Genomic DNA, 20264 nt, shown 5'->3' on the forward strand with positions numbered 1-20264 from the left:
ATAAACTCAATAGGAATTGTTAGTGAAGATTTACAGTTGTGGCTATGAGGAAGGGGTCAAGAATGACAAGTTTCTGGTTCAAAATATAAAAGCTATGAATATTGCCAGTAATCGATTTCTTATTTTGCTTAACATGTTGGTAATATAGAGAGAATATTACAAAGATTATTTGCCTTTGCCTTGAATATAAGAATGCTATTTAGAGTTTCTAAAAATGATTTTGGAATGCAATTTTGTTTTGTTTTTCTGATTTAATAACTTTATTATGAGTTTCTTACCTCATGAATTATTGAAACATATATTCAAAATTACATCACTTTAAAAAAAACAAAATTGCATCATTTAAATTTGATTTTGAAAACTATGGCTGTAGTAGAGAATGAAATGTCAGGATTTTGAAGGGAAATAGAACTTAAGAAAATCAACGAATTAAACTTGGCTTTTTTTTTTTCAGGGGTCCCTTCAGTGTTGTACGACGATGTATCAACAGAGAAACTGGGCAACAATTTGCTGTAAAAATTGTTGATGTGGCCAAGTTCACATCCAGTCCAGGGTTAAGTACAGAAGGTAAGAGATGGATTTCAAGTAAGTTATTTGATGTCTGGCTTTATTTCACCTCCAAAATCCATTTATCAACCTAACCTTCATCTGGGGGTGGGGAAACGGAGGGTATAATGTAGTGAGAAGTGGGTGGAGACTATTGAAGCTCCATTCTAGTTTGTTAGAATTCTAGAACTTAGAATTTGAAAGATAGAGTTATTTACAGAGTTATAAAGTCATCTATGATTGCTTATAGGCCTATGTTTTACTAGGAAAAAAGTGAATTCAGAACATATATTTTAGGGTCTAATTTTGAGACCCATGGTACAGTATGTGGGATGGGAAGGGAGGGGTGAAATAATGACAAAGATAAGATAATTGCTGATTAAGAAGAAACGCAAATGGATTTTCTTCAAGTCTGTAACTTACTTTAGGAATATGATCTAAAAGAACTAAAATACCGTATTTTCCGGCGTATAAGACCACTGGGCGTATAAGATTTTCCTGGGTTAACCTTTTTCACTCGGATGTCGAGTGTGACTCGACTCGGTTAGCATCGGTAGCAGCTCTTTTTATACTCTTTGAATGTATCAATAATTTGAAATATAAAAAAATCCAAATAAATAAGTTTGTATGAAAAGAAACTCCAGTTTTTTATTCTACTGCCGCACTTTGTAAAATCTGGGGTATTTAAAAAATTAAATCCCCAGTAGAATAAAGGAATAGAGAAAAAAGCAAGCGAGTGCAAAGGGTTAAAAAGTCGTCTTATACGCCGGAAAATACGGTATTTCCATCTTAGAGGTGAAGTGACTTGTGCTCAAAGCTGCATAGATATTTACCGTATTTTCCGGCGTATAAGACGACTTTTTAACCCAGGAAAGTCTTATACGCCGGAAAATACGGTACTCATATCACATTGGGCTTAAGACACATATGTGAAAACTTGAAAGATCAGTACTGTTAGGACTTGCAGGACTTAAAATTTTGTTTCAAGACGTTGATATGCGATCATATTCATGTGTAAATAATTATAAACAGTATGTAAGCATTTAACATTATTTATTTTTATAGTTTTTAAGCTATAGTTTCCTGAAGCCACAATTCAAATATGCTCATACTTCATGTGGCACAATTATTATATTTTTCTAATTAGCTGTCTTCTAACTTGAGACTTTTTCACAGTCCGGTAGAAGATGTGTCTTTCTTTAGTCCTTTCCATTTTAATCCCAGGAGAAAACCGAAGGCAGAGTGGCCTATTTCTCTTTTATCCAGTTACTGTGCTTTGGGAAGTAGAAGTCCACGTAGTATGAGCTCCAACTTAATCTGTTCCTGCAGATCTTCTTTTAGGACCATTACTATTAAATACTTTCGTAAATCTTTGAAATATTATTATATCTATGCTGATTATAAAAGATTCATGGAGGTTGTTACTCCTAAAGAATCAGTAACTGATTTTTTAGTTCTTTGAAATTTTATGGTAAGATTTAGAGGTTTTACATCTCATGCTTTCATGCTCTAGAATTGGTTATTATTTACATTATAAATTATTTTATACATTTAGCAGAATTTAAAATTTACTTCTAACCAGGCTTTACAACTACATTATGTCTCCTAAAACTTTTTAACTGCATTTAAGTTTAATATACTCTATTTGGTTTTCTGTTCCTTTGTCAACTAATAAAGAAAACCTTCCTGAGCATTGATTGAGGTAATTCTGCATAAACGTAGTTTATTAAACATATCAATGCGTTGAATCTTTATTTCTTTCTGTTCAATGTTCTGATATTGTTGATGAACTGTTAGTAAGATTCCAGTTTCAAGTCAAAAGTCTAAATCAATTACTCAATATACCTATAATATGTTGATTGAGTTCATCATTATACCTAATTCTGAATCCATCCAGGCTAAAGACAGTTTAGGAAGACAATTAATTACCTTCTCAGTTGGCTGAGGATGTTTATTGGTGGCTGACCATCTTTTGATTGTACCTATCAGGGAGTCAAATGCCAAGCATTTTTTAAAGAGGGGGTTGGCATGTAGTCCATGCCTCTTGGTTTAAGTCTTGCCTTTACCTAATATACTAGAGGCCCAGTGCACGAAACTCGTGCAAGGGCCTTGGCCCCGGCCCCCACCCGCTGCCACCGTAGCCCCCCGCTCACCACCACTGCGGCCGGGGGCTCTGCCCGCTGTGGCTTTGACCGGAAGGACGTCCAGTCTAATTAGCATATTACGCTTTTTTATTATAGATGGGAAGTTGTAGCTCACTCCTTCATTGCTTTGGCTACATACATGTCTTCAAGTCCTGTTCTGAAGACAAGGCCAGGTCATTCCATTGATCCTCTGTGGTAGGGCCACAGCCTGTAGATATTAAAAGATACCCAGTTGAATTCTACGTGTTACTCATGCCTTTGTCTGGTTTTTATCAGAGTTAAATGTTCCTCAAATAAAAGTGTGCAATTCGTTTTTTATGTTTATGGCACCAAAATGAAGTTTTCCCACCTCGTTTAGCACTGTGATCGAGAAACATAATCAAAATTTTATTTCCACTCCTGACCCCTTTTTTTGGCAGTGGAGTTCTCATACCCTCCACTCACCATGTTCACACTAGCTTACTTTATCCTAATTTGAACACATTTCATTATTATATATATATATATATATATATATATATATATATATATATATATAAAATAAAGCATTTTTTTCATCATTTACAACCTCTTCAAACACTGCCCTCCCCCCCCAACTCCCAACTTCTTTAAAGTCTTTTCCCGTCACTATAGGCAAAAAATTGTTAGGGTCCAGAATGACCCCATTCATGGCTAAAGAGAGGAGATGCATATTTTGAAGTGAAATGTAACACAACAAAAAGTTCAAATAAGTTCATAGGAGAATATCTAGAAATACTATATCTGTATTTACCATTATATTCTCTTCTAATTAAACCTGTCTCAGGCAACAGATCATTTAACATGTTAGTCTTTATTCTTTTTCTTTTTGTCTTGTAGTTTATTTGATCTTTGTCATTGTCTCAACATTTTTTCCTGTTTTTTTTAGTGCATTTGTATTCAAATATACTATTGAGTAAAATACATTTTATAAAGGGCCACCTGGGCACGAACATGTACTGTGATTTGGCTAGGTCCTCACAATGCAAACACAAATAAAAAGAGCATCTACTCTTAAGAGACTTACAGTTTAATAGTCTCCAAGTAACATTTTTATGAGAAAGCATATGCAATAATTCTAAGTATAATGTTCACATTCGCTTTTGAAATGAAATATGTACATTGGTTGGAGACCACTTATATATGATTTAATATTTTAAATTCTTATTACACCACTGAAGATGAGATATTATAATTATTTGAATATCTCTTTTCCCATTAAAATCACAATTTTTTTCTTCAATGAGGATTTTTAATGTACAGGCTGCAGAATATCCAAGAACCCCTTAAACTGTATGCAGAATCATGTATATATGTTCACTTTCCTAGGAAGAGAATCCACAGCTTTTATTATGTTCCTACACAGTCATATTATTTCCTAAATGGTTCAGAATATCTTCTTTTACATTGGCATGTTGCTTCTGACCTGAGGATATTTTTGTACTTACATACACAATCCCCATTAATGAAATTCCTTTATTATGATCTTAAACTTTTAATTAATAGACTCTTCCTCTGCTGAGACACTTGTGAAATTTATATTTCAAAATTAATTCAGGCAAAGTACTATAGGAAACATAAGGAAGATAAGATGTCTGGAATGGGACACTGAATTGACAGAGTTCTGAGATGCTGAAGGGACTCAATTCTTCTTTTTTAATATGTTGTTATTGATTTCAGGAAGAGGGCGAGAGAGAAACATCAATGATGAGAGAGAATCACTGATCGGCTGTCTGGTGCACAGCCCCTTCTGGGGATCAAGCCTGCAACCCAGGCATGTGCCCTGACCCGGAATTGAACTGTGACCTCCTGGTTCATAGGTCGACACTCAACCACTGAACCACACTGGCCAGGCAGGACTTAATTCTTTATGGTTTAATTTTTAAAGTTCAAAACTGATGGTTTTTATTTTGGAATATTAATTAAACTATCTTCTAGAAAGAATATCGATGGGGTTCCAGTTTGCTTAGTCTTCATGAGTATCTCATTCTAAAAGTTCCAAATGGCAGATGATGTCAGCAAAATCCGAGGAGGGAGGACCTTCGACAGGTCTCATCTCCATAAAAGCAAGGGTAGACTTGGCAAAAACTGTCAGCATCAACTTTTTCAGAACTCTGGAAATTCGCCAAAGGCTTGCAGCTTTTCAGGAAGAATTTCTTCAAGGAAAACAGCTTATTCTTGATAAGAACAGTGACCTTTGTGGCATTTTAACTGGCCCCAGGCCCATTCCTTGCTCTCTAGCTCCACAGTAACCTTGAAAACAGTTCATAATCATGGTAAATATATATATATATATATATATATATTAGTAGCCCGTTTGCACAAAGATTCGTGCAATAGACCTTCATTCACCTGGCTGCCTGCACCAGTTTTCTGCCGGTACCGGGGACCCAGGCCTTGGCTGTGGCCACCGCCTTCTGCCTTCTTTCAGGGTCGGGGCTTGGCTCGGCCGCACCCAGCGTCCCTGCTACCGATCGCAGGAGCTGACCCCCAGTGGTTTCCTGCGATCCCTGCAGGCTCCCCGCTGGTGCCCATGGCCGGGAAAGCCTCGGGCGGCTTTCCCGGCCTTGGGCTCGGCCGCACCCAGCGTCCCTGCTACCGATTGCAGGAGCCGACCCCCAGTGGTCCGCCCGAGGCTTTCCCGGCCTTGGGCTCCGCCACACCCCAACTTCCCTGCAACGGTTTCCTGGTGGGCGTGGCTTGGTTGGTGGGCGTGGCTTGGCGTAGCAAAGGTGTGGTCAATTTGCATATTTGTCTATTATAAGGTAAGATATATATATATATATATATATATATATATATATATATATACACACACACACACACACACACACACACACAGTAGCCTGCCTGCCACCAGGGGAGGCAGAACAGAGATGGCACATCTTCACAGCCTCATGCCCAGGAAGTTGCCATCATTTGACCTGTCTGGAAGACTCCACTTACAAGGCTTGAGGCAGAGGATAACAGTGGGGCAAGCAGAAAGCTAACCTAAAAGCTTACAGATAAAAGCTGATGAATGAGGTGTCTCTAGGGGCCCTGAAAAGCTACAGCATATTCTTGGGAATCAAGAAGGCCATGCAGCCCAACCGAGGGTGACTTGGTTGGTTGGAGTGTGGTCCAGTACACCAAAAGGTGGAGGGTTCGATTCCCTATCAGGGCACATACCTAGGTTGTGGGTTCAATCCCCATTTGAGGTGCATATGGGAGGCAACCAATCAATGTTTCTCTCACACATCCATGTTTTCCTCTATCCCTTCCTCTCTCTCTCTCTCTCTCTCTCTCTCTCTCTCTCAAATCAACAACAAAAAAAACATATCCTTGGGAGAGGATTAAATAAATAAATAAAAGAATGCCATGCACAGGCACACATGTAGGATTGTGCGCAATCTCAGAAAAGACGTAAAAGGGACTTAAGCTCTCAACTCTAGCTGACTCTCAGGCTGTGGCAGCAGGAATTGAATGCTAAGGCAGAGGTGGCTGCCTCCGTAGCCCCAACACATACACAAAGCATTTCCAGAGTTAACACATTATTTAAAATGTCTCGTTGTGAACAAAAAGTTATGAGACGTGCAAAAAACAAGAAAGTATGGCTCATTAAAAAAGAAAAAAACAATCAATGGAAACTATCCCTGAGCAAACCCAGATGTTAGACTTACTGGAAAAATAGTTTAAATCAGCTATTTTAAATGTGTTCAAAGAATAAAGGAAACCATGTCTGAAAAACTAAAGGGAAAGTATGAGGATGGTATTTCACAAAATAGACACTATTCAGAAAGGCATAGAATTTGTTTTTAAAAAGAGAACCAAATAGAAATTCTAGAGTTAAAAATGACAGTAACCAAAATGAAAGTTCATTGGAGGAGCTCAATGGCAAATTTGAGCAGATAGCAGGAAGAATTAGCATTTTTGAAAATAGGTCCTTTAAGATTATTTAGTTTGTCTCTGACATTTCTCTTAGCAATATTCTTTCTGACATATCTCCTCAGGCAAGGGAAATAAAGAATGTGTATGCATATATGCATAATCCATGGACACAGACAATAGTTTTCCGGAGGCCTGGGTGGGGCAGGTGCAGGGTGTAGGGGGTCAGTGGGGGGAAAAAAGGGATATCTGTAATATTTCAAGAATAAAGATACATTTAGAAAATAAAAATAAAATAAAACAATCAAAAAATAAACAAATGGGACCATATTAAACTAAAACACTTTTACACAACAAAGGAAACCATCAACAAAGCAAAAAGACAACCTATTGAATGGGCGAAGATATTGGCCAATGATACATCCAATAAGTAGTTAATATCCAAAATTTATAAAGAACTTAAACAGCTCAAAAAAAAATAGCCCTAGCTGGTTTGGCTCAGTGGATAGAACATTGGCCTGTGGACTGAAGGGTCCTGGGTTCGAGTCCAATCAAGGACACATGCCCAAGTTCCAGGCTCAATCCCCAGTAGGGGGTGTGCAGGAGGCAGCCAATCAGTGATCCTCTCTCATCATTGATGTTTCTATCTCCCTCTCCCTTCCCCTCTGAAATTAATAAAAACATTTTTTAAATCAATGATAAGCAAGAAAATAGGCAATTCAATGGGCTCCAAAAACAAATTAACGAACAAAATGAGTACTTTACCAAAGAGATTGAAACTTTAAAATAGAACCTAACAGAAATTCTGGAGATGAAGAACTCAATAAAAGAGATCAAGAATGAACTAGTGAGCATAGGAAATAGAGCCAGCCAGATGGAGGAGAGAATTGGTGATATCAAGGGTAGAAATCTAGAAATGATGCAGTAGGAAGAAGAGAGAGATTTGAGCATTAAATACATTGAAGAACTCTATGAGAACTATCTGATTACATCAGAAAGAGAAATATAAGGTTAATAGGCATACCAGAAGAAGAAGAGAGGGAGAGGGCAAGGAGAACCTGTTCAAACAAATCATTGATGAGAACTTCCTAAACCTATGGAAAGAGCTAGATCCTCAAATCCAAGAAGCAAATAGAACACCTACGTACCTCAATTGATAAAGGCTTTCTCCAAGGCACATTGTATTTAAAGTGTCAAAAATTAACAACAAAGAAAAAATTCTCAAGGCAGCAAGGGAAAGGAAGAAAGTAACGTGTAAAGGAAAGCCCAGTTAGGTTTTCATTGAACTTCTCAGCAGAAACTCTACAAGCTAGAAGAGAGTAGAACCAAATATTCAAATGACTGAAAGAATTTAGCAACCAAAAAGTATGTAGCCAGCAAAGTTATCCTTTAGATATGCAGGAGGAATAAAGACTTTTCTAGACATATAGAAGCTGAGGGAACTTATCACCAGAAAACCTCCATTGCAGGAAATACTCAAGGGCGTTATTCTACCTGAAAAAAAGAAGAAAAGGTCACAAAACTATGAATAAGATCACCAACAAACTTACAGCATAAACAGGGATAATTTGTGACAATAAAAACATAAGAGGCCCTAACCAGTTTGGTTCAGGGAGCATCAGCCTGCAGACTGAGGGGTCCCGGGTTCGATTCCAGTCAAGGGCATGTGCCTTGGTTGCGGGCACATCCCCAGTGGGGGGCATGCAGGAGGCAGCTAATTGATGTTTCTCTCTCATCGATGTTTCTAACTCTCTATCCCCCTCCCTTCTCTGTAAAAAATCAATAAAATATATTTTTTTAAAAAAACATAGGAGAAGCAGAAGAAGAAAAAGAAACCATCCAGTTAGACAGTGAGTAAAAGACACGGCCTATACCCAAGAGATATAAAACATATGTCCACATAAAACCTTGTATATGAATATTAATAGTATATTTATAATAACCAAAAGGTGGAACCTAAAATGTCTATCAACTGATGAATGGTTAGACAAATGTGGTATATCTATACAGTGGAATATTTAGCCATGAAAAGGAATGAAATACTGATCCTACAAGCTACAACCTAGAATACATTATGATAAGTGAAATAAGCCCGTCACAAGAGATCCCATAATATATATTTTGTTGATATGAAATATATAGGTTTGCTCCAGATCCAGGTAAAATCCCAGGAAGATTTGTTGAGGCTATAAAAAGCTTATCATAAAATATATAATGGGAACACAAAAGAACAAGAATGGGTAAGATAGTTTTGAAAAACGCTAAGAAAGTGGGAGGAATCATTCTACCCCATTTTAAGACTTATATAGCTATAAGTAGTAAGTAATAATACGCTGTGGTCCTGGCACATAGACACATAGATCAATGAAACAGATTAGATTGTCCAGAAGTAACCCCACACAAGAACAGCCAACTAATTTTTGACAAAGCTTCAAACCCAATTCAATACTATGTGGGTGGTGGGTCTTTTTTTTTAACAAATGGTGGTAGAGCAATTGGACATTTATAGGCCAAAAATTAAACCTCAACTTAAACCTCACATCTTATATACAAATTAATTATAGATTTAAATGTAAAACATAAAACTACATAACTTTTAAAAGAAAATATACCAGGAAATCATTGACACCTAGGAGATGGAGTGATTAGACATGGCACCAAATGTACAATCTATGGATGAAAAAAACACCACCACCACGAAACTCAACAGTAAAAAGAAGAAGCGAAAGAAACCATCCAATTAGACAGTGAGTAAAAGACATGGACATTTTCCCAGAAAGTTCCTCCCGAGCACATGGAAATGTTCAACATCATTATCTGTTAGGGAAATAATAGACTTAAACCACAATGAGACATTACTCCACAGCTATTGGAACAGCTACAATAAAAACCATCATATATTCTGGCAAGAATGTGAGGAAAATTTATCTTTTCATATGTTGCTGGTGGGAGTATGAAATGGTACAGTCAGTTTGGAAAATAATTGGGCAGTTTCTTTAAAAAACTAAGCGTATACTTGCCATTCAATCCAGCAATTGTCCTCTAGGGAAATGTCCATCCCAGAGAAAGGAAAACCTATGTTCACACCAAGACCTGTAAGAAGGTTTTCATAAAATTGCTATTGAAATGGGCAGAATTTAGGAAGAACTGAAATGTCTTCCAATGAGTCAGTGGCTAAACAAATTGTGGCACATTCCTACCATGGAATAGTACTCAGCAAAAAAAAGAAATAAAATGGAAAAATGATTGATGAATTCAGCTACTCGGGTGGATCTCCAAGGAATTATGCCCTGTTTAAAAAAACTACTTCTAAAAGATCATACACTATGATTTTTTTTATAGAAGCTTCAAAGTCATAAAATTATAGAACTGGGAAATAGACTGTCACATGTTAGACCACAAACTTTGTGTGAGAAGCGCGAGGAGCAGGAAGCTGTGACTATAAAGGAAGAGTGTGTTATGATCATTGTGGGGGCTGTTTGCGGTGGTGACTACATGGTTTTACACATGGCGATAAAATTGAATAGCTCTACACATACACACACGAGTGGATGTGAAACTGGTGAAATCTGAATAAGTTCTGCCAACCGTCCCAATGTCAATTTCCTGATTTTGATATTGTACTACAGTTGGTTATATAAGGTGTTACTACTGGGGGAAACTGAGTCCAGAACCTCTCTATACTATTTTTGTACTTTCTGTTAAGGTACATTTATTTTTAAACTATAGGCCCGGTGCACCAGTGGGGTCCCTTGGCCTGGCCTGCGGGATTGGGCCGAAACTGGCTCTCCAACATCCCCCAAGGGGTCCCGGATTGTGAGAGGGCATAGGCCAGGCCAAGGTACCCCACCGGGGCATGATCGAGGCCGGGGAGGGACGCGGGAGGTTGGCATGTCCAGCCCATCTCGCTGAGTCCCGATCAGCCGGACCCCAGCAGCAAGCTAACCTACCAGTCAGACCGTCTGCCCCCTGGTGGTCAATGCGCATCATAGCGAGCAGTTGAGCAGCCTTAGCATATCATTAGCATATTACACTTTGCTTGGTTGAACAGCCGACCGGACACTTAGCGTACGACTTTTATTATATAGGATAAAAGTAATTTTTAAATATCCTCATCCTAATAAAAAGGCAATATGCAAATTGACCTACCATCGACACACCCACAAGCCACGCCCACAAACCAATCAGCAAGTATGCAAATTAACCCAACCAAGATGGCTACAGCCACAGAGAGCAAGGTTTCCCAGGTAACAGAGCAAGCCAAGCTTTCCGCCTGCCCTTGCCAGGCCTAAGCCTCCACTCAAGCTACAAAGTTTCAATTATAGAAGGTAAACAAATTCAAACAGAAATGGCTGCAGAACGGAGCTTGAGAGAGCAAGCCAGGGTTGCTGGCAGCAACAGGGGAAGCAAAGCTTTCCGCACACCCTGTCCGGGCCCAGCCTCCGCTTAAGGCTACAAAGTTTCAATTATAACCCCAACAGAAATGGCTGCCAGCCAGAGGGAGCAGCAGGCTTGGCTCTGCTCCAGGCTACAAAGTTTCAATTGTAGAAGGAAAATAAATTCCAGATACCAGGGCCTCCGCTTGGGTTGCCATGGGGCGTGGCTGGCCTGCAAACCACCACAGGCCCCTCGCTCAGGCCGCCCCATGCCCCAAGGGAACCCCCACCTGATCCGGGACACCCTTCAGGGCAAACCAGCTGGCCCCCACCCGTGCACCAGGCCTCTATCTTATCTAATAAAAGAGTAATATACAGATTGATCATCACTGCAATGCACAATATAGCTGCCCCCATGTGGACACAAGATTGCCACTACAAGATGGCCAGCAGGAGAGGGCAGTTGAGAGGGACCAGGCCTGCAAGGGAGGGCAGTTGAGAGGGACCAGGCCTGCAAGGGAGGGCAGTTGGAGGTGATCAACCCTGCAGGAGAGGGCAGTTAGGGGTGACCAGGCCGGCAGAGGAGGGAAGTTGGGGGCAAACAGGCTGGCAGGGGAGCAGTTAGGCATCAATCAGGCTGGCAGGGGAGTGGTTATGGGGTGATCAGGCTGGCAGGCAGAAGCGGTTAGGGGCAGGCAGGCAGGCAGGCAAGCAGTTGGGAGCCAGCAGTCCTGGATTGTGAGAGGGATGTCCGACTGCCCATTTAGACCCTCCAGGGGTCCCAGATTGGAGAGGGTACAGGCTGGGCTGAGGGGCAACCCCCCTCCATGCACGAATTTTGTGCACTGGGCTTCTAGTAATCTATATGCTCATTCACATAATGGATAAGGAGCCACAAAAATTTGGGCATATAGGCAAAAATATTTTAACTTCAGGTTTTGGTTTTCAGATAACCCAAATTGTTCTGTATGGTCAGAACTCTGATTAATGTAACTTGATAGCATAATCAAAAACTGTCACTTGTTTTCCTCAGGAAACATGAATATTTAATACTTAATTTACATAGGGAATTTATGTTCATTTTGTGGAATAATTACTGGTCTAGTTAATAAATCTGTATCTCCTCGTCTTGCATGCAGAAAGCATTTGCCAAAACCTATTATTTGCAGTTGCATTTTCTTAATGTCACCATTTCTTCCACTATGGGTTACAGTTGAAATAGTTAGAAATAATCCAACAAATTCCAAGATGCTATGGCTTATTCTGTCTTATTGTCATAAAAAATACTATAAAATATGATTCCTGAACAGGTTGATCATATGTTTTTAAGTCCTGATCATAGATTTAATATATCATATTATAGCCCTAGCCAGTTTGGCTCAGTATACAGAGCTTCAGCCTGCGGACTGAAGGGTCCCGGGTTCAATTCCTGGTCAGGGCAAATGCCCCGGTTATAGGCTCGATCCCCAGTGTGGGGTGTACAGGAGGCAACCCATCCATGATTCTCTCTCATCATTGATGTTCCTATCTCTCCCTCTCCCTTCCTCTCTGAAATTAATAAAAATATATATTTTTTAAAATATCATAGTGTATAAATTAAATATTTGAAATAACAAGCCCCATTGTTTCAAGCATTAATAAATTGTCCTTTATATGCCATGTCATATACATGTGCAATATTAATTTAATTATTTTAAGTTATTAAATAATCATTCTGATTATAGGTATTCATCATAGTTGCTTATGGCTAATGAAATCCTTAAATTTGGCTAGTATTTTAAAAATCATGTTAATGTGGTTCTATGGCGAAAACATACAGGATTTTATATATTCATGCAGGAGTTTGAAAAAAACTGCTGGAAAATAGCTCCCACCTGGTGGAATAATTTTCAGTAAAACAGCGATTCGCGATGACTCTCTAAAGCTGAAGGAGTTCATAGTCACTATCATTAAATCAACTATGCAGAAGAAAAAGACACTGATTTCTTTCATCGTCATTTTTTTTATCTTTAAAAAATGCAGAGAAGCCTAACGCCCACATTACCTACTTCTGAAAGCATCTAGCTGTTTGTTAAACTAAAAAATTACAGTTCCTGATCGCAGCAGTCATTTAGTTACTAATGGCTGGCTAGGTAATATATGTTCCTACAGGCGTTTTCCCATGAGGATTTTTTTCCTTTTTCTTTTTTAAAGCAAATCTTCGTATGTAGAAAATCATGTATTTCCATAGATCTTAGGCAAATGAGGAGCGTTGTTTTAGCAAACCGCCATGATGGTACATCTTTGGCTGTTTTTCCTGGTGGCTTTTGTTGTGTGACAATATTAAAGTTTTTGAGGCTGAAGAGCCAACTTTAAAAACCGATACCCGTTTTTTAATGATTAGATCATTGTGCTGTATTGCACCAAGCGTTTCTGGACAACTATATTTAAAATGAGGCACCAGTTTTACAAATGTGAACTTTCAATTGTGTTGCTAATCAATTCCTGTTACCAGTTACTGTTCTGTGAGTAACTGCTGATTAATCTCAAGAGCTGAGGCAATTCTTAGCAACTATCCTAAGGTCAACTATGTGGGGAAAAAAAACCCTGATTCCTTTCATCTTAATTTTTTTTGCCTTTAAAAAATGCAGCGAAGACTTAAGTCTGCATTACCTACTTCTGAAAGTACATGGCTATTTGTTAAACTGAAATGGCTCATGCTTATGCAGTATAATTCTAGGTGAAAATATGCCTTGATATTACATATAATATGTTGGCCATAATCTGTAATATCAACATTTTATTCATAAGGATCTCTTAATCTGGCTTAGGTATGGCCCTCGTGTTTATATATTAGAGCTCTAAAAGCTCTTTGGCTCATATATTCAATTTCATGTTAATATCACATTCAGGAAATGTACGAGTATGCAAACGGTGACATGAAAGCCTGCTCATTTTTTATTCTGAAACTATAGGCCTGATGCACGAAATTCGTGCAAGAATAGGCCTTCCTTCCCCCAGTTGCTGGCACCTGCTCACAGCCCTGGCTTCATCCGGAAGGTTATCCGGAAGGACGTCTGGAAGGATGTCCAGTTTAATTAGCATATTACACTTTTATTATTATAGATAAGCTGCTTGGCTTTTTGTTTTTGTTATTCCTCACCTGAGGATACTTTCCCCTTGCTTTTTAGAGAAAATGGAAGGGTAGGGGAGAGACAGAGAGAGAGAAACATCGATGTGAAAGAGACACATCGATTGCCTCCCACACACACCCCAACCAGGGCCAGGGATTGAGCTTGCAACTGAGGTACATGCCCTTGACCAGAATCGAACCCGGGACCCTTAAGTCCACAGGCCGACACTCTGCCCGCTGAGCCAGACCAGCTAGGGCAGCAGCTTGTTTTTTGTTTTGTTTTGTTTTTTTGTTTCCCAGTGTATGTAAAAGTTATGTTTACACTATATACTCTAGTCTTTTTAAGTGTGAAATCATATTATGACAGAAATAAACCATCTTTATACCGTAATTAAAAATACATTCACTCTTAAAAATGCTGCCCATCACCTGCACCTTCAGGGAGTTGGAATCTTTCTTCTGGTGGATGTTCTTGCCGCTGATTGGCTGCCGACTGGCCAGGGTGGAGCTGCATCCATTCACTCTCCTCTCTCACTTTCTCCGTTACGTGTGATGCTGTTGCATAGCCTTTCACCCACAGTAGAGCTGCTTTCAAAATTGGAGCCGGTCCTCTTAAATACTGCCGCTGCTTGATCAGCTCTGTTTGTGGAGTGTTCTAGATCCCTGTTGTCATTTCATCCATCTTCACAGCATCCTCGCCAGGAGCAGACTCCATCTCAGGAACCATGTTCCTTGCTCATCCGTAAGAAGCAGCTCCTCATCTGTTAAAGATCGATCCTGAGCTGCAGCCACCCAGGCCCATATCCAGGCTCCACTTCTAATTCTTGGCCTCTGGCTGTTCCCACCACCTGTGCAGTTCCTTCCTTCCTGAAGGCTTGAAGCCCTCCACGTCCTCTCAGAGGATTGGAATCCGCTTCTTCCCAACTCTAATTCATGGGATCTTTTGACTCTTCCCCTGCATCCCAAATGTTCTTAATGGCATCTAGAATGGTGAATTCTTTCCAGGGGGTCTTCAATTTATTCTGCCCAGAGCCATCAGAGGAATCCCTGTCTGTGGCAGCTATAGCCTTGGGAAATGTGTATATTCTATCTAATAAAAGAGTAATATGCAGATTGACAGTCACTCCAACACACCAGATGGCTGCCCCCATGTGGTCAAAGATCCTGCCCCCATGTGGACACAAGATGGCCGCCACAAGATGGCCTGCAGGGGAGGGCAGTTGGGGGCGATCAGGCCAGCAGGGGAGGGCAGTTGGGAGGGACCAAGCCTGCAGGGGAGGGCGGTTAGGGGTGACCAGGCCAGCAGAGGAGGGAAGTTGGGGACGACCGGGCCTGCAGGGAAGGGCAGTTGGGGGGGACCCAGGCCTGCAGGGGAGAGCAGTTTGGGGAGACAAGGCCTGCAGGGGAGGGCAGTTGGGGGGGGACCAGGCCTGCAGGGGAGGGCAGTTGGGGGTGACCAGGCCTTCAGGGGAGGGCAGTTAGGGGCAATCAGGATGGCAGGGGAACAGTTAGGCATCAATCAGGCTGGCAGGGGAGTGGTTAGGGGGTGATCAGGCTGGCAGGCAGAAGCGGTTAGGGGCAATCGGGAAGGCAGGCAGGTGAGCAGTTGGGAGCCAGTAGTCCTGGATTGTGAGAGGGATCCCAGATTGGAGAGGGTGCAGGCTGGGCTGAGGGACACTCTCCCCCCCCCCCATGCATGAATTTTGTGCACCGGGCCTCTAGTTAAATAATAAGACTGGAGCCCAGCCGGCATGGCTCGGTGGTTGAGTGTTGACCTATGAACCAGGAGATCACAGTATGATTCCCGGTCAGGGCACATGCCTGGATTGTGGGCTCCATCCCCAGTGTGGGGTGTGCAGGAGGCAGCCAATCAGTGATTCTCTCATCCTTGATGTTTCTATCTCTCTCCTTTCCTCTCTGAAATCTATCAAAATATATGGAAAAAAAGAAATATAAGAAGCAGTTTGCCCACTTGAAATTTAAAACATCTTTGGGATGATATGAGAGTTGCAGGCTTAAAATGCTGAGTTGTATTACTTACCATTGAATAGAAGTCTAAATCAACTTGATGGTGAGAAAAGAAAGGGGACAGGGAGGAAACTCACATTTGAACAGACATGCTTCAGACTGGGCACAGGTGCTCCTGGGTGTTCACAAGGACTTCTCAGCAATATTAGGCATGGGTGGTTTTAAAGGACCCAGTTTCTAAATGTTCACTTCTCTATGGATTCTTTCTGAAGTTGATGCGCCCAAGAAAATGCCTATACTGGACATAGAGGTGATCCTGTCTCACATACCCTCTCACAGTGTTTTCTCCCTCGCTGTACCGTGGGCCTCCTCCCACCCACCCAGAATCTCACTGTGCTGTGCTGGAAGATGTGGCGCGGCATGTACAAAACCCTCCAGGATGCCAAACAGGGACCGTTGGAAAATTGGCATCATGTTGAGAAAGGGAGTGACTCTCAACGACCGGGTAATACATACTTTTCCAAGTCAGATTGATTTCGTTCTTGGCTTTCAGCAAAATTAATGGAACTTATCAACCTGTTAGCTGGTGGATCATTAAAAGTAATTTTAAGACATTATGGAGTTTGTGGCATATGACTCAGAAGTTTGCTTTCACAAACCTAATCACGATGAGTGAAAGAAGCCAGGCATAAAAGGCTGTCTTACCCTATAATTCCATTTACTTAAAGTACAAAAGCAGCAGAACTAATCTGTGACGTTTAAAAACAAAATAGTAGTTTCCTCTGGAGGGGACGCAGTGCTGGGAGGAAGCCCCATCGGGGCTTGTAAGACGCTGGTGATGTTCTATTTCCTGATCTGCGTGGTGGTGACATGGGTGAGTTCACTGAAAATTCATCAAGCCGTGCATTTGTTTTATTTTTTAAATATGTTTTTATTGATTTCAGAGCGGGAGAGAGAGAGAGAGAGAGAAACATCAATGATAAGAGAGAAGCATGGATCAGCTGCCTCCTGCATGCCCCCTGCTGGGGATGGAGCCCACAACCTAGGCATGTGCCCTGACCGGGAATCGAACTGTGACCTCCTGCTTCATAGGTCAACGTTCAACCACTGAGCCACACTAGCTAGGCAACCTGCACACTTACAACTTATGTACAAGGAATAGGTATATGTTGTCCCAAGGGAAAGAGAGTGGAGCAGTTTATATCATCAGCTCATGCGGCCAGATGTGGCCAGACTATTTAGACATTTACATTTTGCCTGGTAGGGATCTGATTTGTCCACAGAAGAATATTCAGTTTGGGGGGAAAGGGTTATTAGGGACCTATTCTGTGCAGAATGCTAAGGATAAGAGCGAGCACAGATAGGAATAAAACATCCATACCTTAAATCTCATAATCCACACAGAAGGGCCTCATCCCTGATAGTACATAGTATGGCGGGAGAGCAACTCAGAACATAGATGAAACATGTTCTCTTCTCTGTAGACTTGGAAAGAATGGCAAAAGTCATTGGCTTCAAAATGCATCGAAAGTTACATCTCAACAAGTGTCTTTCGGAAATGCGTTGGAAAGAATTCCACGTCTATTTGAACTGGCCTTGCCTCGTCTGTGGTATTGGCCTTTATCTTGGCTGGCTTGTATTCCCTCCCATCAATAGGGTAGACCAGTGGTCGGCAAACTGCGGCTCGCGAGCCACATGCGGCTCTTTGGCCCCTTGAGTTTTTAGCAAAGGCCAGCTTAGGAGTACCCTAATTAAGTTAATAACAATGTACCTACCTATATAGTTTAAGTTTTAAAAATGTGGCTCTCCAAAGAAATTTCAATCGTTGTCCTGTTGATATTTGGCTCTGCTGACTAATGAGTTTGCCGACCACTGGGGTGGATTATATTTATTTTGTTTACTCTTAAGAAATAACTACCAGGGAATTGTAAGGCTAGTGTTTGAGGAATGGTTTCCGAATTAGCCATTTTTTAGCGCAGTCAGTAAGCAATACAAGCTTTCTGAAAAGCTTTGCCAGTTTGTCTCTATAATGTACACATATTTTAGCAATTTTAGTGTATGAATAAAATGTTACCAAGTTTTTCCTATATCCCTGGCTTATATTTATTCATCCAATGACTTTTTTTTTTACTGAGCTTTGGAAACTCACCTTTTATCCTTTTTTTTCTTTTTTTCACATATATCTGTATTGATTTGAGAGAGGAGGGAGAGAGAGAGAAACATCCATGATGAGAGAGAATCATGGATCAGCTGCCTCCTGCATGCCCCCTCCTGGGGATCAGGCCCACAACCCAGGCATGTGCCCTGACTGTGAATCAAACCTTGACCCCCTGGTTCATAAGTCGACGCTCAACCCCTGAGCCACGCCAGCTCGGGGCCTTTTATCTTGTTAACATGATCATCTTCTCCCCTCATGTCATTGAAAACACTGGTCTCTTGCGTGAGACTACGTGGTGAACAATACTACCGTGTTGTGCTCTTATTCAACCCAAGGAGAGTTTGAGAATGTTGAATACTAAGGGGGCTATCGCTAAAGGTGTTACAATTATTTTGCAGATCACTGTAGTAGGAAAGGCATGGGAAGAATTCCAGATCTGGTCTGTGCAGTGTGACCTTAAGCTGTAGAGACATCAGCTTTCCTAAGTGTCAAATGAGGGTAAGAATACTGTGCTCGCGGAGCTGGTGCAGATATTAAGGATGATACATGTATGAAGCCCTGGGCTCATGCTTAGCACATGTAGGTGGGCTGTCATTTCCCTCTCCATTAAGACTCAGCCAGGATTCATGCTGGAGTTCTCTTCACCTTACCCACCTCAACACATCCCCTCAACTACCATTTGTTTAACCCTTTCATCTTCCTCTTACTTTTTAAAGTGCGTTTTTATTTATTTTAGAGAGAGGAGAGAGAGAGAGAGAGAGAGAGAGAGAGAGAGAGAGAGAGAGGTATGTGAGAGAGAAACATTAATCAACTGCCTCCTGCACCACCCCCCTCCTGGGGATCAAGCCTGATCCCAGACATGTGCCCTGACCAGGAATGGATGATGCTCAACCAACTGAGCCACACCAGCCAGGGCTTCCTTTTTTATTTAAATAAAGCTACAGTAAAGTCGTTTTTCTACACTCTGACAAGATGTGATTTTTTTTCTTTTTATAATACTGTCGAACAAAACACATTTCCAAACATTTTTTAAATGAAAAGAGTTGAACACTCGTGTAACTTTACTGCCTTTTTTCAAACTCTCTGCCCCCAGGGTGGCTGATAAAATAAATTTTTCACTCATACGTCTAAGGTGTTTATTAAGGACTGCTGATTTGGGGAGAATACGCCCCTTTATGTTCTGGCTTGACATATATTGACTGTGCCTGGCTAGTTTAGTCACTGGAACCCTTCTTTGGTATATATTCCTATGATTTCTATTTAGCTTAAGGAGGTCTTTTTTTTTTCTTTCTTAAAATTTCTCTCAGGATTTTTAACTGAGATCATCAAGTGCACGTCCCTCTCCCATTTACATTTTACAGGGAGTTTTCTCTTAAGATGACGAGCACCTGTTAAAACTTTTTTTTTTTGCTTTAATATACTCCTACTGCTTCAGTAAAGAGAAATTAAGTTGACCGATGTATATTAAAAACAATAGAAATTTATCAGGAGATCCTCTTAAATGATGAATAATTATTAAAATTAAGCTAAGGAAACGGGCACAGTTTCATGTCCACTGTGTGTTACTGGTCAGAGAAGTGACAGAGCCCACCTGGATTGAGGGAGGGGACACAGTCACCCTCTGAATGGGAGAGATGACAAAAAGTCTCTGGCCATCTTGACCACACCGAGTAGTTTTTGAACTTCACCTTTGTTGCCTTAATGTGTGAGTGAGGTTGTAGTAGCTGGGGCTACTCCACCCCAAAGCAGTGCTAAAATTCTGCCATTGGATCCCATGTCCTCATTAAGCACCAATTCAGGATACATTTGACAGCAGTGAATCATTTGTCATTGTGGATAGGAGACTGAAATAAGGCCATATTGCATTCTACAATTAGAAAGAGACTATTTTCAATCTAGTCTGGCACTGTTTATTAAAACTGAATTTTAATATTTTTGTACCCAAAAGATAGGAAATTTATTTTAGGCAGGCTGTTTTTTTAATATGAGTTTGGAACTCTTTTTTAGAAGCAGAATATTAAGAAACAGGTAGTGGTTACCTTTTGAACTGTAAAGGGCTTTTCATTTTTCGTAAGAGT

The 20264-nt window shown here is 40.7% G+C and overlaps 1 protein-coding gene across 1 annotated transcript in view; it reads left to right on the forward strand.

Annotated features, from left to right (window-relative positions):
• The window catches only part of CASK (calcium/calmodulin dependent serine protein kinase), a 293487-nt gene that overhangs the window by 67244 nt on the left and 205979 nt on the right, over positions 1-20264 (forward strand). The window contains 1 exon segment of the mRNA XM_079765497.1: positions 455-567. Coding sequence (XP_079621623.1) covers positions 455-567 — 113 coding nt within the window.

The sequence above is a fragment of the Cnephaeus nilssonii genome (genome assembly GCF_951640355.1).
Source record: "Cnephaeus nilssonii genome assembly, chromosome: X".
In the NCBI taxonomy this organism is placed as follows: domain Eukaryota; kingdom Metazoa; phylum Chordata; class Mammalia; order Chiroptera; family Vespertilionidae; genus Cnephaeus; species Cnephaeus nilssonii.